Source organism: Penicillium maclennaniae, assembly GCF_028827695.1.
Source record: "Penicillium maclennaniae strain IBT 15551 chromosome Unknown utg000003l:1.0-5670915.0:1.0-5674809.0, whole genome shotgun sequence".
Taxonomy (NCBI): domain Eukaryota; kingdom Fungi; phylum Ascomycota; class Eurotiomycetes; order Eurotiales; family Aspergillaceae; genus Penicillium; species Penicillium maclennaniae.
The window spans coordinates 4,823,122-4,846,003 of record NW_026623215.1 but is presented as its reverse complement, the minus strand read 5'-3'; the positions used below and the strand labels follow the sequence as shown (position 1 = coordinate 4,846,003).

General features: G+C 48.8%; 6 protein-coding genes across 6 annotated transcripts; 3 read left to right on the top strand and 3 right to left on the bottom strand.

The window, feature by feature from the left end:
* Positions 1-1,005: 1,005 nt before the first annotated feature.
* Positions 1,006-1,479, top strand: N7477_003938 (chitin binding peritrophin-A domain-containing protein; the record flags this gene model as incomplete). Its single annotated transcript, XM_056965601.1, has 2 exons — positions 1,006-1,159; positions 1,211-1,479. 2 exons carry the CDS (start codon positions 1,006-1,008, stop codon positions 1,477-1,479), a joined length of 423 nt encoding a protein of 140 aa, XP_056825554.1.
* A 1,159-nt stretch (positions 1,480-2,638) lies between these two features.
* On the top strand, positions 2,639-6,759 carry N7477_003937 (hybrid sensor histidine kinase/response regulator; the record flags this gene model as incomplete). The annotated part of the gene is made up of 5 exons (XM_056965600.1): positions 2,639-2,862; positions 2,999-3,140; positions 3,260-4,656; positions 4,736-6,453; positions 6,518-6,759. The coding sequence occupies 5 exons, from the start codon at positions 2,639-2,641 to the stop codon at positions 6,757-6,759; spliced, it is 3,723 nt and encodes a 1,240-aa protein (XP_056825553.1).
* Positions 6,760-9,325: 2,566 nt separating this feature from the next.
* On the bottom strand, positions 9,326-10,411 carry N7477_003936 (uncharacterized protein; the record flags this gene model as incomplete). Its single annotated transcript, XM_056965599.1, has 1 exon — positions 9,326-10,411. One exon carries the CDS (start codon positions 10,409-10,411, stop codon positions 9,326-9,328), a length of 1,086 nt encoding a protein of 361 aa, XP_056825552.1.
* Positions 10,412-14,900: 4,489 nt separating this feature from the next.
* N7477_003935 (zinc-binding alcohol dehydrogenase family protein) lies at positions 14,901-15,899 on the bottom strand (the record flags this gene model as incomplete). The annotated part of the gene is made up of 1 exon (XM_056965598.1): positions 14,901-15,899. One exon carries the CDS (start codon positions 15,897-15,899, stop codon positions 14,901-14,903), a length of 999 nt encoding a protein of 332 aa, XP_056825551.1.
* Positions 15,900-16,311: 412 nt separating this feature from the next.
* N7477_003934 (FAD-binding oxidoreductase) lies at positions 16,312-17,844 on the bottom strand (the record flags this gene model as incomplete). The annotated part of the gene is made up of 3 exons (XM_056965597.1): positions 16,312-16,992; positions 17,047-17,292; positions 17,365-17,844. 3 exons carry the CDS (start codon positions 17,842-17,844, stop codon positions 16,312-16,314), a joined length of 1,407 nt encoding a protein of 468 aa, XP_056825550.1.
* Positions 17,845-19,962: 2,118 nt separating this feature from the next.
* N7477_003933 (GMC family oxidoreductase) lies at positions 19,963-22,478 on the top strand (the record flags this gene model as incomplete). The annotated part of the gene is made up of 12 exons (XM_056965596.1): positions 19,963-20,105; positions 20,161-20,314; positions 20,369-20,622; positions 20,681-20,724; positions 20,776-20,859; positions 20,909-21,226; positions 21,280-21,391; positions 21,447-21,507; positions 21,573-21,858; positions 21,923-22,048; positions 22,106-22,290; positions 22,347-22,478. 12 exons carry the CDS (start codon positions 19,963-19,965, stop codon positions 22,476-22,478), a joined length of 1,899 nt encoding a protein of 632 aa, XP_056825549.1.
* Positions 22,479-22,882: the final 404 nt, after the last annotated feature.

Below are 22,882 nucleotides of genomic sequence, written 5' to 3'. Positions count from 1 at the left end.
GGCATTGGCTTCCTACATTCGAGGGAAGCCATGAAATAAAATTAGTTGGATCCCTTCTGTCTGGAGCACCTTTTCCATAGCTGGCACATTGTCCGCGATCAATATAACCTGTTCCTCTTTTCTCATAGCACGAATATCATCGATGAACAATACCCGACTACTCAGGTGATTTAAAGATGGTCTTTGAGGGTTTCTGGCGGACATTCCCAGTTTGAAAGGTCTTTCCAGTCTAGGAAACAATCTACACGCTTGAGCAAGTCATAGTAATTAGTGAAAAATATGGGGAATGTGTCTCACAGCGTCCAAATATGCTTCGAATCTATTTCCGTTTCAAAATATGCCCGAACGAGTAAATGCACCTTTGCTAAGAAGATAATTCCGAGATCTACACCAACAAAGGTGGGACTACTCTGGGTCTGTCATACAAATGCTTGTTAGATGTTAGCATTATTATTGATTGTTACCGACTTGGAATGTGGTATGGAGGGGCTGGGATACATAGTGCCTCTCTGTTAGACCCCTTGAATGCACCATCGAGAATTGCCAAGTCTTTTATTGCCAAGGGTGTCCGAACGCCCAAACATTCAATATTCATTGGCCAAAACATGCAAAGTGTCGAGCGATGTGGTTAGCTTCCAGCAATGTCGCATAAAGAATTTAGTTTCATCTTTATGAAATGTGGTGAATGAAACGGCAACATTGTGTACCAATTTAAACTTCTTGCCCTAGTGATCGAGAACATGACAGGCGGTCCATTGGGACGAATCAACAGCCATATGGGCACCACATTCCCTTACATCCAAATATTTCCCCCTCAAGTGAATGAGGCAAAGTATGCAGTTGCAAGTCATGATCTCCATTCGAAGCATTCAACGCCCCTTAACCGATCATTCTGACGGTGGTGAAAGGAACGCTGCATGTTGACAACACTGAATACCGTAAAAAAAAGGGGAACTGAAGCTCCAATCATGGCAAGAACTGGCGAAGCTCTTTTTGCCAAACAAAATGGCTCACATAATTTTTGGAATATTTAAGAAGCCAGAGGTTAGCCCGCTGACACCGGATTCTTTAATCACCACCAGTCATCTGCCTTTCCAATACTTTGACATTGCTACCCCGGAATCTCCATCTCAAATCTTGATTTTAGAGAAGAAACCAGGTATATTTGAGACACAATTGAGCTTTGTCTATTACGCCTACTGACTTTAAGTCGCCCTAGTCGAAATCATGCAGCTCACCTACCACTCCATTACCGCCTTTGTGGCCTTTGCGCTTTTCAGCTGTGCTACTGCCGCACCAGCCTCCGAGGCTGCCGCTCGCGCCGCTGCATGGGCTGATCCCTCGGACTGCCATCGATTCTGGGAATGTCCCGCTGGTGGAGCCCCAGTTCTGAAGACCTGTGGCCCAGGCACCGCGTACCAGGAAGCGACCCAGGTCTGTGACTTCGAGCACTTGGTGGCTAGCTGCTGGCGCCACTAGGAAATATCTGTGTCTCCAGATTTCATGTTGGATCAAGTGCTTGGAGTAACGGGGGAAAGTAAAGCGAAGTAGGTTAGATCCAATGAATTCAACAATTTACACCACGACATTACATTCCGAGTTTCTATCAGTACAAAGGCATTGGTAGTAGCTGCAATGAGTATCTCTCAAATTTTGCGGCAGAGGAGCTTCCCGGGGCGTTATTTCGCAAGCTTTTCATGCATTGCTGGTCTGTAAGTGCTACTGGACCTGCAAACGACCCGTGTAATGTAAAGTGCGATGATGAGCATGCATTCTCTTGTGCTCTGATGCTGTCAATTTGAATTGAAAGTTGGCTTAGTTGTCAAATCTTGGGACGAAACCAGCTACCAGACAGGCAGAATATCGGCCTCCGTCGCTTATACGGGCTCGATGATCCCTGTTCGCATTGAATTGGGGATATTGCCCCTTCTCATCGCACCCTTGCCTCAGCCTCCATGGTATCTAGATCCATAGCTTCATCTCTAGGTTTTATCATTAATCATCATCATCACTCTCATCATTCATATTCCATCTTCATAATCCCCAAATATACTATCAGCACACTCACCCTAGGGTAGCTTATATTGCAGCTCTGGAAAAACAAGACCAGTGGCTCCAGCGAATCTTTCCAAGTGGCCATATAGAATATAGCCTGCATACGGCTCGGCGGACAAGAGGTCCTGTTCTCCACCAGCAGTGTCTATTTTGCGACCGCATTTGGACTCCTCATGACGGGTCAGATCACCTTGCGCCACCATCGTTGGGATTGGGATCAACAAATGGCCTGCGACTGGTCAGTTCACCTTCCAGTGCCACTGAGGCGCAAACCGGAATTTCCGACTCCTAATCGGGGTCCAGGCAAGATCGCTTAAAAGAACCATCGATCTCACGGCCGATTGATGTTTGAGGGGTCGAGACCAGCCGTGAGGGGCCACCTGACGTCATGGGTGGAGCCCGTCAGCATCGTGTACGTACCTTGCTCTGCCGACCCTGCGACCGAGTCAAGATTTTCTATCGCTTTGTGTCTTGCGCGCCATTAACCCTTCACAGACGAGGAACGGCCGAGACGTGATCAACGAGTCCCGACGTCGGGTGATTATCGCCGTTGGCAGGGGCTTTCTACGCAAGATTCTTCAAAATGGAGAGTTCTGCGCGAGAACTTCGAGATGGCGAACGCCGCGCACGCGAACTATACCATTACTTTCAACCCGACAATCCAGCGCTGCTTCCGACCGAAAAGCCGACGGGAAAATGCGTCGACACCTCGCTGAAGTCTCCGGGAAAGGCCAGTCCCAATCTGGTGTTGACGGCCCTCGCTCAATTGGCGGCGATGAGGCTTGGTGTTCAACGGGCGATAATCAGGTACACCACACCCACCTCAACGGTCATACGGGGCAATATGCGCAGCTTTCGTTGCCTTCGATTGATGAAATGGCCCGGGAAACCACTTTGAGGTTGACGCATAGAAAATGGTTGCTAAACGATTGAATTTCTCCAGTTTGATTGATCGCGAAACGCTTTACGTGGTAGCAGAGGCTTCAAAATCGCTCAATTTGGACAAAAATGATCTGTATGACGATGATGGCGACGGTCTCTGGATGGGCTGTGCGCGCGGTCCTGTTTCGGGGACTCTCTGTGAGGTAAGCGACGAATTCCATGCAAGCATCATCGGGGCACCAGGTTCCTAGTTGCACTTCACGTGGAACGTCTCGTCTTTATTCCAACTTGAAGGACTGCGCTGAGTCTATGTCATGCACAGAAAACCATCACCCTACGATCCTCTAGCGAAGAAAGATTCCCATTCTTTATTGTGGACGATTTGCAACACCACCCGACATTTTGCAATATCCCTTGTGTTGCTGCAGCTCCCTACTTCCGGTACTACGCAGGCACACCCTTGATCACAAGCAACGACATCACCATTGGAAGTCTATATGTGATCGATCCTCGACCGAACCTATCTTTGACGGAATCCCACAAAGAAACTCTCGGGACTATAGCGAATGCCGTTATGGAGTACATGGAAACGTCACGTCAATCGCTAGAAGCGGATCGCTTGGCCAAAGTGCTCTCAGGCCTCAATTCCTTTGTGCAAGGTGCCGTCACTTCGGAAACCTCCAGCAAAGCAACATACCAGAGTGCCGGCCTTTGGGACCAGGACTTATCTCATACCCAGAGCCCGTATCAGACTCCTTGTTCGACCACCGAGTATGAATCAGACTCGTATTTCAAAGATTTTGCACAGATTCGCTCAAAATCTTCAATAAATCAAACAATGAGTGCCGATAATTCCGATACTCCTCGGTTTACTCGCTCTTCCCGTTCTCCCCGATCTGCCCGGTCAAGTCGCTCTGGTCGCTCCCCTCGATGCACTCCTTCTCCGCCTATTCCTCCTTCCCCTCCTTCCCTCCCTTTAGATCGCGAGCATAAAAGCCAAGGAGCCCTGAATTCACCAGCGTATCCCAGTAGCCATGGGATGAGGCAGACTTTTCAACGCGCCGCCGACACCATCCGTCAAAGCCTGAATCTGGGTAAAGATGGAGGTGTCGTGATTTTCGGCAACAACGCTCGCATAGAACTTCCAACAACCCTTGATATGGAACAAGACTCAGAGTCAAAGCGAAAATTTGCCACAATATGGGCCATGTCGGATACGGAAGCTCAATCTGACCGAAATCGCGGGGTGTTACAGTCCCACCCGGCTGCAGAATTGGATCTACATTTCGCTCGCCGATTCTTGCGGCGTTATCGGCGTGGTGGTCTTTGGCACTTTCACCAAGATGGAACAGCCTTTTCTTCTGATGAGGACGACACTGCCAGCTCCGGGACTCAACAAGGACCCCCTGATCTTCCATCTTCGCCGCCATTTTCAATGAACCCGCAGTCATTCGGTGCATTGCGTGAGAAAGACCAGCAGGCACTGAAGAAATACTTTCCCAATGCAAAGAGAATAATGTTCGTTCCACTTTGGGATTCATTCAATTCTCGGTGGTTTGGAGGCTGTTTCAGTTGGAGCTGTCTTGAGACTCGCGTCTTTAGCGCCCACGTTGAGCTTGGCGGGATTTTTGGATTTGGGTCTTCTTTGATGGTCGAGTACAGTCGCATCCAGAGTCAAGAGTCGGACAAGAAAAAGGACGACTTCATTAGTACCATATCGTATGTACTACGTTTCAACCCACTTTTCGTTGCAATCTTGAGTGGTAATCTCGAAGATTTCATACTAATTGCTCTGCAGACACGAATTGCGCAGTCCCCTGCATGGTATCCTGGCAGCCAACGAGTTTCTTGCCGAGTATGTCGAATCGGAATTTGCTAAAAGACTGCTTGACACAATCCGTGCTTGTGGTCAAACTCTACTTGATACCTTTGAGCAGATTCTAGATTTCGCCAAGATCAACTCTTTTGCAAGCAAACGCCAGCACGTGGAATCTAGCTCCCCATCTGATTCCAGTCGACAGGCTGCAGGAAATGGTGCTTCTCCAGCACAGCCACTGCGCATTCTCAAGCTAGTCGATGTCGTTGCGATCATTGAAGATGTCGTCGAAAGTGTCTACTCGGGTCGCATTCTATCAGGTGCAATGAATCCAGGCAATAGTGCACTTGGAAGATGGTCTTTGGGCACAGAAGGCAATAATGGATCCACGGAATCTACTGATACTGGGGGTATCGACGTTTTTATCAATGCTGAACCTCGAGACTGGGAGTTCCTCCTGGAACCTGGGGCATTGCGACGTGTCGTCATGAATGTCTTTGGAAATGCACTGAAGTACACTCAAAAAGGAACCATCTCGGTTCGCCTGGAGGTCCTCCAAGCCAAAGGAAGCTGCAGCCCGACGTCGTCCGAAGCCGTTGGCTCTCTAGAACTTCTTTTAACAATCTCCGACACCGGTAAAGGCATTTCGAGTCAATATCTTCGATCCGATATTTTTACGCCATTCTCCCAAGAAGATGTCTTATCACAAGGCACAGGGCTTGGTCTCTCACTTGTTCGTGACATTCTCCAGTCACTGAATGGCGATATTACAATCGAAAGTCAGGTCGGAGTGGGCACTACTGTGAAGATGACATTCCCACTGGGGCAACCTGGAGAGCAGAAAGTCCTTGATCACTCTCCCGCGATTGTCGACTCGGTGCCTGTTACATCGAATCTTATCAGGCAACTGAAGGCAGGGCTTCAAGGAAAGGTTCTGCATTTCGTCACCGCCCCGGATTCACCATACACTATTCCAACTTCGAACCATGTGATCAAAAATTATCTGACCGAATGGTTTGGAATGAAGTTTAAAGATCCAGAGACCCCTAAATTCGTCGACTTGCTAGTTGTTGATGAGCGTGAATTGGATCTCATCGGAAATCCACATCCTGAAACGTCACTTCTGATCCTATGCCATCGCAGACCTTCGTGGTCAAACATGATGGAATCGACCAAGCAGCCTCCAAATGCCATCTGGCTTACACTTCCCTGTGGTCCTCATCAACTCGCTCGAACCTTAATGGGGTCCCTCAAGTGCTTGAAGCCAAGCCAACGATACCAGCTAGACGAGCCATCGCCAGTTGGATTCACCGAGCAACTTTCCGAGCTCAACAATATCTTGAAGAACCACAGCTTATCGGATCAGCAAACGATGAGACTCGCTTTGGCGCCTGATGCCCCACATATTCAACCAGCACCAAACACCACCACCACACACATTGGACTTGTTTCTAAAGCCAAACCAGCTTCGCATGATTTACAAGCCGATCAACCCGGTATCAATCTTTATAAGCAACCGCTGACTGAGCCCGGAGCTGGCATCCGGATTCTTTTGGTGGAAGACAACGCAATCAATCTCGCTCTCCTCGAGAAATATCTCGCACGAACAAACCCCGAGATCTTACACACAGCTGTCAACGGACAAGAAGCTGTCAAAGCAGTCCAGGCGATGGCCAGTGGTTATAAGTACATCTTCATGGGTAAGTAAACATTCTTATTGACTTTGATTTCTCTTGGACAACATCCTGACCTGAGTATGACTAGACTTGTCAATGCCCATAGTGGACGGTTTCGAAGCAACTCGGTCCATTCGATCAATCGAACGGGCACGACAAACGGACCCGTCTGCCAAAATCGTCGCGCTCACTGGCTTGGGATCCGACGAACATATTGTGAAAGCGTATGCCGCTGGCGTCGACGTCTTTCTAACAAAACCTATCTCTTTCAAGGACATTTTGAGGTTACTGGATGAGCGAATAGATCATCCACCTGGACATAGGCAATGATTTTTGGAAATACATGTTCAATTCTGATACCCATTAATTACGAGTGTTTGCTCATGACTCTTAAAATTCATTTCTACGTACATTCTTGCTTTTTCTCTTAGGCTTTCCAAGAACTTTGGCAATTTTGCTCGATCTAGTCTCGACGGATGAAAAACGTGTAAGGGGATACGCCAAATTCGTGTGCATCGGTCCTTTCGATGCGCCATGTGTCTTTGGTTAAAGATATGGCTAAAGTGGCCATTGAACGAGTCGTGGAAGTGAACGCTTTCGGAGTTTGTAGATCTCCTTTTAGTCCACGTATAGGAGGTTGATGCTGGAGGCTCAAGACTAAGATTTTGTGTTTCTGTGGCGGTTGAGTTTCTTTGGCTGAACTTTGAAGCGCCCAGGGGCATGTGGCTGCCCCAGGGTGGTACAAACCAGTGGAAAGAGGAAGGGAGTGGCGCAGTACGTAAACTGCGGAGTGGAAATTGGTAAGAGTCCAACCCGAGGAATGTTTCCCAGAGAAGATATCCCGAAGTAACCCGCGAGACCGGCGAAGACAGTGTACAAGGCCACACCAGGGCTAAAGTCCCAGTTAGCTTTTTCTTGACTAGTGGGGTTGGAAAGGGAGACGCAACACTTACCCCCAGCCCATGGTGGCAAAGGCATATGGCAAGCCAAAGGGACCCAGGATGATCAGCTGTGATCAGCTAGGAGATAGCGCCTCGACTGGCGGTGCGAAGGGCACGAGATGCATTGATCCACTCCTCGTCGGTAATGAATCTTCGATTCTCCACGTTGCTGGTGTTCATAGTCGAGGCATCTCGGGTTACGTTTTTGGTTTCAAGCTGGACGCCCGTATCATTCTTGGAAGGGAAGAATAATCGACAGAACGCCAATTTCCTTTTCAGTCAACAAGTCTTCCTCAGCACGAGTCCGTTGAGCATAATAATGGTACTCTTCAAACGTCACGCTACGATCATGGAGCTTGCGATGTTGGGGGCGAAGGGTGACATCCGAAGCTTGCCTCCGAAACAAGCGTATCTTCAGAAGCCGGGGATCACCCCGATCGAGAGCCAGATTCGCAACCTGGACCATTGTTCGAGTTAACAGTCGACAGTTGACAGTAGATGACGGATGAAGCAGCGGCAGCGGCAAGAGGGAGAATTTTTCGGGGGCGTGTAATAAGAAGCTATATGATTCATAGTGGGTCGAGCCAATGGTGAAGAATATATCTCAGGGCTTCATTTCCAAGCGAATAAGAGGCCAACTCAGGTAATGGAGCACTTGAGATTGACTGCAAGTATTGGCCAATGCGCCACAGATCTGTCGAACAATGATCCAAGCATTGAGCGGGCGAGTATGTCTATCATGGGTCTGCCTGTCATTTCATCTTCTTGGTGCCGAAATTGCTGATCATTGTCATTCGGTAGTTACTGAAGCTTGCCGCAATCACCTCTTTTGGTCCAAAGGTGGCGATCTCGGGATCTTAGGAACTTAGTATGGATTGTCGCATCGACATGAATGGTTGTAATATCTGCATGTTGGCAGCAGCTTTTCAGACTTCTCAAGTTCCTTTCTTCGCTGATGGACATTAAACCCAGTGCTCGTCTCTTTTCGGGTGCATCTTTCAAAAATCATTCCCCTGCTGGAGCTGCGAGGTCCTCGATGCTGTTTTTGATAAATGCCTGAAGTATAGCTGTCTGTCGTTTGCCAAGGTGTTCTGGAATTTTGCGCCAATTTTAATTGGTAAGCTTTCTATCAATATAGAGGACCAAAGCATCAATTTCTTCAAAAGCTTCTCTCGCAACGTCTCGTGGACTCTTGCTCAAAGAAGGAATGTGGGCCACACGCCACAATGTGACAGTGGCGAATTGGCACGCCCCGTCATCCTCGAAATACCCCACAATAGCCTATCCCCATCAAGTTGAAGATTTGCAGAATATCGACCAGACTTCCGCAGATTTGATAGTCAATATGAGGAAAGGGACTGACACAGTCTCTCAGCCTAAGACAAAGGTGGCGAAATAATACAATTGATGAGGTGAAACACGAAGGGATCAATCAGTAAGGGATAAAGCTGAACTGCACTGCACCTCACTCATAATGACCGGCCAATGATGGGCCTCGCTCAAATATCTTGGTGAGACTAGTTAATTTCACTGAATATTTCTATTCAGATGTGGTCGGTAAGTAGACTATGGATCTAGACCGTTCACACGATGATCCTTTTTTCACAAGGATGGACCTTCAACTAATGACAGCTTTACGGTGCCGGGAAACCACAGATTACAATGCTAGGCAGTCAGTACAATATGAAATCAATGCTGTACAGCCAATGTATTCCTCATGTACACATTAGAACGCGAAAATAGATTTTGAACCGAAATGGGAGGCATATATCATAGTATTAACGGTTGCTGAATTCAGGACAGGCGGACCCATCAAGAATGGAAAATAAATATAAGAAAGACTCATCTGTCTAACACGAATGGAAGGATCACCGTCAACAGTAGCCGAAGACTAGGAAATGGTACCAGTGGTCGCCATAGCCTGCTGCCTTCTACTTCCAAGGAGAGTAAACTACTTAGAATTGCATGGCAGCAGCGAAGATGGCGCCGAAGACCACGGCAACACCGGAGAAGGTGGTGCGACCGGCAGCGTTGAAGACCGGGAGGGAGGACGGCTTGACCATGCTGATGCTGGAGGCAGCGGGGCTGGAGCCAGAGCCAGAGCCAGAGCCAGAGCCAGAGCCAGCGGAGGCACCAGCGGGAGCAGTGGGCATGCGGCGCATGGAGGTCATGGAGGCACCGGAGGGAGCAGAGTAGATGGAGGTACCGGCAACGGGAACAACAGGCTTGGAGACGGAAGACTGTTCAGCGGAGACACCGGGAGCACCAGATGAACCGGACATGCTGGGGGCCGCAGGACCGGTCATGCCAGGGCCAGAGGGGCCGGTCATGGAAGCAGCGGGCATAGTAGGCATGGAGGCGGCGGGCATGGAAGCAGCGGGCATAGTACCAGCGGGCATAGTAGGCATGGAGGCGGCGGGCATGGAAGCAGCAGGCATAGTACCAGCGGGCATAGTAGGCATGGGACCAGCGGGCATGGTACCGGCAGGCTGAGTGGCACCCGGGATGACGGTCGATTCAACGATGGCGGAAGTCTCGGTTTCACAAGGAGTAGTGGTGGCCATGGCAGGAGGGGGGTTGGAGATGACCGTGGAAACCACAATGGCGGAAGTCTCAGTGTCACAAGGAGTAGTGGCAGCAGCAGGGATACCGGATCCAGCATCCTTGCAATCAGCCTCACCCAGAACAGCCAGGCACAGGTTGACGGGGATGTTGACCAAGCCACCGGAAGTGGAAGACTTCTGCTGGCAGTGGGCCTCGCCGAGGACAGCCAGGCAAATATTGACGGGAACATTGATCAAGGAGCCGCTGTCGCTGGAGGAAGTCGAAGCCTGGTCACACTTGGCCTGGCCGAGGACAGCGAGGCAGGCGTTGACGGGAACATTGATCAAGCCGTTGGTGGTGCTGGTCTGCTTGCACTCCACCTCTCCAAGAATGGCAGTGCAGAGGCCCACGGGGACACTGATCAGGCTCTCAGTGGCCTGGACGCTCGAGGCAGAAGCCGCGAGGGCAACGAGGGAAGTGATCATAGACTGCTTCATTTTGATGGGATTAACGTAGAATACTGAGAAATTCAAGGCGTGATATGTGAAGGGCGAAGGGAAAGAATGGACGCTGATGACAGCAAAAGAAGAGTGACAGACAAGAAGATCGAACGAGAGAATGAAGCAGTTAGTGTGTAGAGAAAGAAGACCCCGATGGTGGAGGTGAAGAGCCTTATACCTCCCGGACAGAGCCCTCTAAGCTCCATCTCCGTCCTCTCGCAAAAGGGGGCGTCCCGGTCGATCTGCAGGGCTAAGTCGCCGCCAAGCAGAAAAAGGGTACCTGAATAAGACCAGACTGGTCGATTGACCAGCACTGCAGCATCTAATTGGCATACCCCTTTCAGTGGCCGCATGAACCAGGTTTGGCTGCGTTGGTCTACATGGGGAACGATTCATGGTCATCAAACTCTATGTCTACTGCGCGTCTCCACCCCGAGCCCTTAGTTGCAGTAGCGCTGCTTTTGATTGCTGGTGCGCCCACCCGGTGCAACTAGTGCATCCACGCATCACCCGTCTCTTTCTTCGTTGCGCTCGTGGCATCTGCCGCTCAGGGGTTGCCTTGAACCGGATTTCTTTTACCAAGAATATGCAATCTCGAACTATCCGAGTCTGGAGCTGATGTTCGAGACATTCGAAATTTTGGAAGGCATATTTCCAAGGGGGGTTTTCGTTCCCGAAGCTTTCGGGGGAAATTGCACTCATGCAATGAGGTGCAGAGTGTGCATTGTCTGCCATGTCTTACACACTCACAAAAAGACACCTCCGATTCAGCCACGATGCAATTCAAGACTAAGATCAGGCCACCAGCTTATCGTTTCCCCCCCTTTCTAGTTTTTCAGGGAAATTGACTTGCGATCGCACTATCGTGTATCCCGTAGCAGGCGGATGCAAAATGCGGAGATCACACAGCATAATTGAAGAAGACCCATCTTCTAGACACGGTGGCTGACGCCACTGAATAGGAAGCAAACTGTGGGACCTCGGGCCATGATGCGCGCCGAGCACAAGATGCAGACCCCGGTTCGATTTTACAGTCCCCAACCTCAGCTTCCACATGTCAGGCCAATATCGGTAATCCTTGCGTCGCTGAACACCCTGCAGCTGGGATTCTGAACCCTCGGCTTCGTTCCGGATCTGCTGGCGTGGACATCAATAGCGCCGCGCGTTACCTATGGGACTCGTTGTGCACGAGCATCGCCTTCACATTTTGCAGGGTGATAGGTACACTACCGCATTTTGCTTGTCGGGAGGCGATGGGTCAGATCCCGCTCAGGGTCGAATGTGCGCCTTGGCGGTGGAGCGTATTTCGTTGCTCCACTATGAATCTAGGCACATGATGATCAAGGGATAAAGGTCGCCTCGGCGCATCTTAACAAGATCGGTATTCAAGGTTTACGGAACTATGAATGTTTCAAATTTCAATGAAGGCTTTTTAACGAGAATTCTATTGGCGAGAGTAGTAAAAGGGCGCATACGTGAATTTTTTACACTTGGGCGGGGGAAAACAACAAAGCGAGGGAACGCGTTGCGACACCACAGAGGCCAGACATAAGCAAGGTCCGAGGACGCGATGGATCACGAACATCCGAGACATCCATTGGATGGGTTCTAGTGCTACATCTCCACTCGATCGATTCGATCCTTGATTGATTTGTTATTTTTGGATTCTGCTTTGGCTACTTTGGCAGCTCACATGCCACGGAGCCAGCCGGATCTACGGCATGACCTGCTCCAAGTCCCTCATATAGTTCATCGCTCTGATCCATCCAGTATGGGATGAGGCGGCTGTGACACCAATTTCTCAGATTTCATTGTGATATGGGACCCTACTCGAAAGCTGAGGACTCAAATGATTTTTTTCAACGCCTTGTGGGGGCAGGTCTTCAGCGCCACCTACATTGTGGATGCACCCACCAATTGTATATACTTCGCAGTACTTCCTACTTGTGAAAGTAGTCAATAGACAAAGTCCCAATTCCTGGTCGATTACGATCGTATATTTTCTGAGAGTTTGGTCGGCGAGCTCGCTTAGAATGCCACTAGTTAGAATTAACTTTTGGAAATCAGCCTCCCTATGGAACATCTCCATTAGCGCCTGAAGCCGCGTTCAGGCGGAGTGTATTGATGCTTCAACGATACATCCAAGGTGTTCTCCACGATTCGCCGACTCGAAGCATTCTACCGGCTATCTTGGTTTCAAACAGCCATTCTGTACCATGAGCGAGTGCCATGAGCGGCGAACTTCGACTCAAGTGCTGGCTTTGGTGTTGCACAGGAAGGCCAATTTTGGTATATCATCAGTGTCCTAGTGCAAGGTTTCTTGTTAGGACGAGAATTCCAAGCTCTCGGAGGTGCCACGCGGGCAACACGACTACATTTGCCTGCGGGGAAACTATGGCATTGTAGCCCATGAAAAGTCAATCCTCGGTCGACCAGCGACTTCTTTAATGAGCGATAATTAAGCTTTTCTTTGTAGGTCAAACGGGCCGACACATACTTGGGCAAGTGTTCTGTAGCAGGATCAAAGTTCAAATAGCTCAGACTATCCACATCCCCGGGTTAGTGGTGATCTGGAAAGAATGGATAACTAGTTCGTCCGTGAAGAAACTCACCTCCTCATTGACACACTGAACATGACCTAAAAATTGGGGCAAATCACGTTGAAGCGTCATTTCTAGTTGATGTGAAGCCTTCATTTCCTTTGTTTCGGTTGAATTGAGTCGCGAGACTGCTTAGTAATGCAGGAGTAAAGTGACCTTGAACGAGCCTGTCGCTACGGCCTGATGAAAGCCTTATCTGAAGTCTAGCCGGATTTATGTAGTTGCAAAAACATAATTGCAATTATGTTTTCTGACTAACCTTGGGTTTGAAAATTAGCCTAGATTCCTGCTTTTGCCCAACCTCAACCTAGGCATTTTCCTCGGAAATACTCTGAGCTTGGGGTGATACGGGGAGAGATCGATGAGGATAGAAATATATATTCCCCATAGAAGTGCCATCATCAACCCTTCCGACACGCACCCCACGTACTTAGGTCTTCATTGCAATATCAATCATCCTCAAGTGATGTTGGACAAAATCAAAACCCACGATTGATCTCCTCTTGATAATAATTCCATCGAAAGACAAGGCCGCCGACAACACAGGGCCTCTGACGGTACCCGCTTGGAACTGATAGCCATCGCTCCTTTTAATGATATAATCGCTTTCTCGACGGTGTCTAAAAGCGCTCGCAAAGGAGCACCAGACTTAAGTAAAGCGAATCGAGTAAAACATAGTGGAATACCTGTTCAACCGGCCTAATTAGGGCATATGTCACGTGCAGTCGACACTCCGTAACGTGGAAAGTCAGCGCCCTAGACGTCTTATTTGATAGTGTACCTGAGATTTTCTGCTAGCTGCAGCGTTTTAGAGAGAGTCCGCGATGAGCGTGGTATATCTCAGCGAGAAAACTATCGCTCGAACTGGAGAGATCGCCGCCGATCTCAGCGAGCACGACCAGTGCGCGGCTGAAAAGCGATAGGGAAGCTGTGGCCGATCAGATGCACTATATCTCGCCATAACCTGAGACCGTCGTTTCCACACATTATCCGGAGTGAGGCTATATAGCGTGCAGAAAGATTGCCATTCGGTGCTGCTTTTCTCGTAGCGCTCTGTGACTACCATAGCATCGGATCGCACATCACCGCCGTGGATAATAACCCTGTTGAGCCTGCGCATTTCCTCCTTGCGGCGTTCTGTATCTGTGTTCAAGACATTTCACACCTATGTGGAAACGGCCCTTTGACGGACATCCAGATAGCTCTAGCGAAGAGATTCGAAATTTTGATCTTATCGTTTATCTTTACTATCTCTGCACGAATGTCACGTATTCTTGCAAGAATGCCGAAAGCCCGCCTTCGTTAGCAGCTGTTCTCTGCTTAGCGTCGTATTGCAGCAACGGCGGCAATTGCTCGAACGGTGTTGGGCGAAGAAACACCATCTTGGATGTCAAAATCCTTCTTGTTGAATGAGGATCGCCTAGCCGCATTTGCAAAGGACGACCAGAGCTTGCCGCACAAATTCATGAGCAATTTTGGTGTTACACTGAGAAGGGTTTATTGCAGTATGTGATTTGGCCAAAATGCACGCGAATAAAGACACTCGGTATTTGTTGTGCCACAAGGTAAACTAATAGTAAACTAATTTTTACTTACTTTACTAGTTACAAATTACCATTTTGGGAGTCCGCCTGCTCCAGTGTGAACAAAAAGCGTAGAACGCTCTTAGCAAGATATCAGCATTTTCTCAATTAAGTGCAAAGTGCGTATATCGGACCCTATCATTCCAAAGAGCTTTCGGTGTTCTTCCTAACCTCGAACTTTTGATGCTCTCACGTCTCGGCCATGATGTCGGAAATCTTCATCTGATCCCGGCCTTTCTACTCAGCCTCACAACAAGACCCTTGAGCATACATGAAATGGCGCCGGGCGGAATCTCGCTTAAATTAAACCAATATCACGATTTTAGCCATCGCCCCTTCTTCCATTAACTGATGAGCTTCCACAATGCTCTCAATGGGAAATGTTTTGATGGGCAAAGGTATTGTTCCATTGACAACATCCCGGGCAATTGCTTCAATGGGAGTTTGAAGCAGGGCATCCGTGGTGCTTGCGTATGTGGTCAACTTCACAGATGTTGGGATAGATTCCATGGGAGTGAACTGGTCGAAGGTCCATTTATTGCCCGCGATACCGGCCATACAGACGGTGCCACCAGGCGCCACGCATCGCAAAGAGTCTTCCAGAGTGGTAACCCCGACAAGCTCAAGGACTTTACTAAATGGAGCCCGCTTCAAGACCTCTTCGAGAATCGATCCTCGATCAACAATGATATCGTCAATTCCGAGAGCACGCAAAAAATCAATGCGAGCTGGATTTCGAGTCGTTACCGTGACTGAGGCTCCATGGGATCGAGCGAGGAATGCGGCGGCCAATCCCACGCTGGTAGTTCCTCCACGAACTAACAGACGATCACTAGGCTCTAGCTGAAGACTGGTCATCAACGATCCCCATGCCGTCTGCATGAGCTCCGGGAGGGCCCCAAGGAGGTCCCACCTCACAGGGCGGTCAGGCCCAAATGCCTCAGTTGTTTTGACAAGTCGCACCTGGGAGGCAGGCACTACCGTGTATTCAGCGTATCCGCCATCAAACACACGACCCATGCCTCCCATAGCAGTAACAACAACGTCACCTGTTTGAAAGCCAGATTCTGCCGAGGTGACATCAATGACTCCGGCTGCCTCTATGCCGAGAATGCGGGGAAAGCTCACCCCGGGAGAATGGCCTTGGCGAGTGAACATCTCCGATCGGTTGAGGCCAAACGCCTTGACACGGATACGGACCTCTCCGGCAGCAGGACTTGGCTTGGGCACGGTTTGGAGCTTTAAGACCCCAGGACCCCCAATTTGATGCATGACCACAGCGCGCATCATGTCGGTCGACATGATAAAGCTCGATAGGATAAATGGAGTGGTGTCAGCGACAAGAGGTAAATAGTGGCTGCGAAAAGTATAGAATAAGATGATCAGTAGCTAATGTGATACTGGTGAAGAGACCCATAAAAAAGATCCCGAGTCTTAGGAAGAGACGATAGTATACGAGCCGCTCGATGAGTCAAAGGGCTCTCGGTCAGATAAATCCGCGGCGTCATATTGCGGTTTCCGCCCCCTAAGTCCGGAAACCCCGTCTGACGACCCGATTTCTCAAGCACTGTTAGATACGTTTTCATGGGGCAAGTATATATTACGAAAGACTGAAAAAGGTCATTCATTCTGCATAGTAGCGTTGCGACTGGTATACTAAACAGCAACCACCGATATTTCGCGACGAGCTGAGCTACGACATTCTATTTGCGGATCACACGTGTTTCCCCTCATGGTTGTCCATTTCCTCGAGCCCAAGACAACCACAAATGCGCCCTTTGGGATCCCATTTACGCCTGATTTCTAGGATACTGGTCTGCTGCGATTCTTGCCAGTATTTCGACTTCCGAACTCTGAAATCAAGCTCTCCCAAATAGGAGCCAACGGAGTACTTTTCAACCTTCGACATGATTTCACTGATCACCGACTGGCAATGATGGTCATCATTCTCATCCTCCCATATCCCGTAGAAGGCGAAGTAGTTATCAGATTGCATGCTTAGTGCCATCTCAGGAAGCTTGCGTCGACTGCAGGGGACCATTGATTGCCACAGGACCATTGACTTGTTGTTGGGTAATGCCGTAAAGGCTGTCTCAAGTACGGCAGCAACATCGATATCACTCTGAAGCCACGAATTTTCAACAAAGTATCTGTGGCCATGGGGAAAGGCCCGGTCCTTTTTATCGAGCTCTTGCTGTATGCTAGTCTCTTCACAAAACCAGTGAGCCACCTTACCCTTGGGATGAGATTCTTCTATTCTTTGCAAAACATCTCGGAGAAGATTTTCTTGGTCACCATACGCGGTAAAAGCAATCATGATGCATGGCTCCTTAATATCCGGGTGATAACTACCGACGGCGACGATCTCGAGGCCGTCAGTGAGGTAAGAGGGTATCTGATATCTAGGTTAAAAAGAGTCTGCAGAAAGAAATGGTGTACCCGCGAGTACCTTCAGCGCCCAATGAAAGGCGGTCTTGTAATGTCTCATGGGGTAAACATATCCGGAGGAGAACATCCACTTGGATGCTGGCCTAGTTTGAAGATAAAAGTACGAGACGACACCGGGGAAGGCCGGCCCACCGCCTCTTGCTGCCCAGAAGAGATCACTGTTTTGCTGAGCATCGGCGCGGAGAAGTGAACCGTTCGCTGTAACAACATCGATTGCCTTGACCTGTTCGCATGCCCAGCCCCAATTCTTAGGATTGTCCGTTCAGCAGCTGTCTCGTGGAATCTTCAACTGAAGCTGAGAAAAAGACTTCACACTGACATTGCAGTTCCACCCCATTCCGCCACCGAGAAGAAATCCTCCGAGGCCGACGCCCGGACAATGCCCGACCGGGAAGAACCGATTTCTTCCGGCAAGGTAACTTGCTAGTTCCTGTCCTGTTGTATTAGGAGTCACACGAACGATACCAGTGTTGTCATCAAAGATTGGGTCCTTGAAAAGGCCTCCCAAGTCCACGAGAATAGCATCATCCCGGACGCTCCAACTTGCATAGCTGTGTCCACCAGCGCGAACGGAGATTCGGCAGCCTTTCTCGATTGAGAGTTTGACTGTCCTTACAATGTCCGAAGTATTCCGTACATATACAACTGCAATGGGAAATCGTCTCGGCGACTGGGCGTTGAAGAGATTCCTGGTCCGTGCTTCTTCATACGTCGCAGGGTCGGCCTGGTCCCGCCAAATGATAGTAAGCGGCTTGTTTTGGTCTTGAGGGTGAGCAGGTGTGGAGATCGTTGACGCCATATCTGTGCTTTGAGAGATCTGAGTGATTGATGTACCAATTCAGTGATGGATATACTTCTTGACCATGCTCATGAGGCCAAGCTGAGGTCACGTTTGGAAGCTGCCGTTTCCCGTGATATGATGCAAAACAATCGAACTTGCGCTAGTCCTAATTTGAGATAGTCTCCGCTCGGCGAATAGTTTGAACACGACACTCAACAAGTTGACACCAGGCTCGTGTGACCGCCTTCCTAATTAGGCATACCGGCCAAGTCTGGTGGTATCCACTTTGATACCTAGGCACACATCTTACTACTGGTCTTCCCTTTTTTCACGCCCTACTCCCCTCCTAGCGATAAAGATCCATGTAGGTCCCTTTTATTAATCTAATAGAGAGTTTCTAGGTGTCTGAGAGGCTTCATTTTCAAGAATACCTTGTTGACTCTTTCTTTTCCCTGATATATCACATGGAGAGACTCTATGGCCGCTTCATTTGGCGGTCAGATCAATCAACCCAGATGAAAGAGTCTGCCATTCCTACCAAGAGCACCGTCGATCGGTATAGACAGTTCTGGCTTTGGTAAAAGCCTAAATGGATCGTTGCAATTCAACTCATCCGAGAAGTTTCCCAGAAGACTTGTTCGCTAAAGATTGACAACTGGTCAAGACTTGAGGGTATCTTTAATTGCTCTTTCTAGGCGAAGGCATTTCAATTTGTTAAAAGTTGGTCAGCTGCTCATGCAAAAGCAACGGTCTGGAGTCTGCTTGGATTTCTTGGGGATTTCGGCCTTCCAATCGGATGGTCTTGAAGTGATAGTCTCCACTGAATCCCTGGCAATCGACCGGCTGAAAATGAACCTACGCCCATAGATGTGGGGCCAGTATGTACCAGTGTGCGGAGTCAATTACCTTTCATTGCAAGAACGTATAAGTCCTCAACATTTGATAAGGAAGAAGCGCAGCTTCTGGTGTTACCTAGGAGAAATCTAAATTTGGTGTAACAGACCTAGTTCTTGCTATCAAGAAGAACGCAGCCTTCCAAGGAAGGACTCATGACGAGATTAATTGACAACACTCTGCGTACTTCGACTCGCGACTTGAGGACTTAAGATAAATTAAAGTACGATTTCCCCGCACCGGGAGACTCCTATACTTCCCCACATAGTGGCTGATCTGCATTTTTCTGGGCCCGGAACTACCTTGCTTCAATGCCACGTAAAAAGTACAATCCATCCTCGGCCACATGATGTATTCTCCCTCCAATCATTACGGTCATTTGGATTTTATTCATGCGTAACCCATCTTCCCTCTCACGCCTGATGCACAACCTACGGAAATAAGCAGCCGAGATTCATCCGAAAGCCGGCTACTGTGCTTTGAATTCTCTAGTCATGGTTGGACAACGGATCTTATTTGATCGATGACATTTGGCTGTGACCTGAAAATAGTAGGATATTCCACCAATTGCTCATGAATTTAGCCGGATATCGTCAGCGGGTTCTTGGCAACATGAGGATGACGTGTAGCGTGCATACCATTTGCGAAATTTTCCCAGGTCAGAATATTCTCCTATCAGAAATTCCAATGTACAATTGTCAAGACCAGAATATGAGATTGTTCATGTCAAAGCCAATTTGGACCTGAAAGCATGTTTTATCCGACGAAAGCCGTCTTTTAATGGCGAGAAAATGAACTATCAGCCGCGGATCGGAGGAGATACTTATGAAAAGAAGAACCCTCAGTAACTTTACGAGTACGTGACCCTGTACGCTCAATGATAGTTGAGCCTATGGTGCTAACTATTTCCTGAGTATACGTGGGGCCCGGAGTTGGGCCGACCAGGCAACAGGACGAGACTATTGTTACTGGCTGCCTTTTTGAACATGGCTATGATTCTGTCTCAGATCCGAAGGATTCCAGCTCCGCACGCGGGGTAAAACCTTGCTGGATGTGCAGATCTAGAGGAACCTCTTAGCTATTTTTCATGGCTGTCCTGTGAGAGGGGTTCCAGGGACACCATGAAAGACGTATAAAGGCAACAGAAAGCCGTATCCAATGTTCTAATCCAGCTACATTTGACTCTGACTCAACCAATTCAGATCATCTCAAGAGTATTACCTACCACCTTCTTCGTTAGCCATGACAGTCCCAGAAGAAGTCGACATCATTATATGTGGAGGTGGCAGCTCAGGCTGCGTTCCCGCCGGCCGCCTCGCCAACCTTGATCATAATCTGTCTGTTTTGCTGATTGAGGCGGGGGAGAACAATCTGAATAATCCATGGTGCGAGTTTCTCTCGGTGATTTAAGTCTTGTGCTACATGTTTACACCATGTTAGGGTCTATCGTCCTGGTATTTATCCAGTGAATATGAAACTCGACTCGAAGACCGCGTCATTCTATCACTCCCGCCCCTCGGAGCATCTGGATGGCCGTCGCGCCATCGTTCCATGTGCCAACATCCTTGGGGGCGGAAGCTCAATTAACTTCATGGTAAGTAATTCTACGTCAATGGAGTAGCTGGCCCCAATGCTGAACGTCACGAAGATGTATACTAGAGCATCTGCCTCAGACTACGATGACTTTCAAGCGAAAGGCTGGACTACTAAAGAGCTGCTCCCTCTCATGCAAAAGCATGAAACATACCAGCGTGCCTGCAATAACCCCGAGCTGCATGGATTTGATGGCCCCATCAAAGTATCTTTCGGAAATCATACGTATCCTATTGCACAAGACTTTCTCCGCGCTGCTGAATCTCAAGGAATTCCAGCCACTGACGATCTTCAAGATTTAAAGACCGCGTATGGATCCCCTGTATCGATAAAGGTGAGATGATACTAATAGATTCTTGAATTTTAGCCATGGGGCTGAACACTGGCTCAAGTGGATCAATCGTGACACTGGTAAGCAATAATGTTCATCTTGGCAATTCGGTGCTGACCTTTCACAAATAGGACGACGAAGTGATGCGGCCCATGCCTACGTGCATAGCACTGAGATCAAAGCATTCCAATCTTCACCTTCAGTGCAATACCAAAGTGGAAAAAGTGATCATCGAGAATGGTCGTGCAGTTGGGGTCGTTACAGTCCCCACAAAGCCTCTCAATGGAGGGCAGCCAATTCGCAGAATATTTCGGGCGCGCAAACAAATCATTATAAGCGGCGGAACACTCAGCTCCCCGCTGATTCTGCAGCGGTCAGGAGTCGGTGATCCAGAAAAGCTTCGCCGTGCTGGGGTCAAGCCCTTGGTGGACTTGCCCGGAGTGGGGCGCAACTTCCAGGATCATTATCTCACCTTTTCGGTTTACAGAGCCAAACCGGACGTGGAGACCTTTGATGACTTCGTTCGAGGGGATCCAAAGGTGCAAAAGAAAGTGTTTCAGGAATGGAACACGAAGGGGACCGGTCCTTGGCAACCAACGGCATCGATGCCGGAGTCAAGATTCGACCCACGCCAGAGGAGCTGAACGAGATGAAGAAGTGGCCGACCCCTGAGTTTGAAAGTGGGTGGGAGTCATACTTCAAGAACAAGCCGGACAAGCCGGTGATGCACTACTCGGTCATCTCTGGGTAAGTCGGGACGTTGTTCATCTTCCTTGAAATACCTTACCTGACGTGCTCGCAGCTGGTTCGGAGACCATATGCTCATGCCACCGGGCAAATTCTTCACCATGTTCCATTTCTTGGTAAGTGGAATAAGCAGAGTGCGATAACCAAAGAGAACCACCGTTATTCTGACAACCAAATAAAGGAGTACCCATTCTCTCGTGGTTTCACCCACATTCAATCGCCGGATCCCTATGAGGCGCCCGACTTTGATGCAGGATTCATGAACGACAAGCGCGATATGGCACCCATGGTATGGGGCTATATCAAATCCCGTGAGACGGCCCGAAGAATGGAGGCATACGCCGGAGAAGTGACTGGAATGCACCCTCAGTTCGCTTTTAATTCCCCTGCTAGTGCTCGTGATCTCGATCTTGCAACTACCAAGGCCTATGCTGGACCAAATCATATTTCCGCAGGCATCCAGCATGGTAATAGCTCATTCCGACTCTTGACTTTACTCATTTCGTCGACGAGAAGCTGACCTCATCATAGGTTCTTGGTCACAGCCTTTGGAGCCTGGGAAACAGCCAGCAGCCTCTATTCTGAGCTCGAACAGGCACGAAGACCGTGGCTCTCTTGAATACACGAAAGAAGATATTGCACACATAGAGAAATGGGGTAAGGCTTGGATGATTCCATGTTTCTCTTGAACTCGACTGACTAAAGCTTTTACAGTTCAACGTCATGTCGAGACCACTTGGCACTCTTTAGGTACTTGCAGCATGGCACCACGGGAAGGAAGCTCCATTGCGCCCCACGGAGGTGTGGTGGACGAGCGTCTGAATGTCCATGGAGTGAAAGGTCTGAAAGTCTGTGATCTTTCGATCTGCCCAGATAATGTGGGTTGCAACACTTTCAGCGTAAGTAATCTTGCCTCGATCATCCGTAAGCGAAGGATTAATTAAGAAAATTTTAGACCGCTCTCCTTATTGGAGAAAAGTGTGCGGTTTTGACCGCCGAAGACCTCGGGTATTCAGGAGAGGCTTTGCAGATGAAGGTGCCGACCTACCATGCCCCAGGAGAAGTTGTCAATCTCGCCCGGCTATAAATGATAGGATTCAAATTGTGTATCTTCCTTAAGGCATATTCTCTGAGTTCTCAGTACTATTGATCATTGTGTCTAGCTCGACATACCAGAATGATATGGAGAAAATTATTCTATGCTTCTTGGTCAACGAAAAATCAGAATCAGAATGAATAATGTAACCAAATGACGTGGTCGATTTCTTTTTAACTCCCAAACATAAATATGATTGATAAATATCAGAGCCGACGATTTCAAGGATATAATGCAATGAGATGCGAAATAGACATTGAGCTTAAATGTTGTCTTGAGTTGTCGATCGGCGACTTCGAAAAATTGCTTCTCATTCTACGAATCCTCCGTAGAACCTTCCTTGGACAGAATCGCATTCGTGTATTTTTTTTTTATTAAGGCGATCATGACTGCTG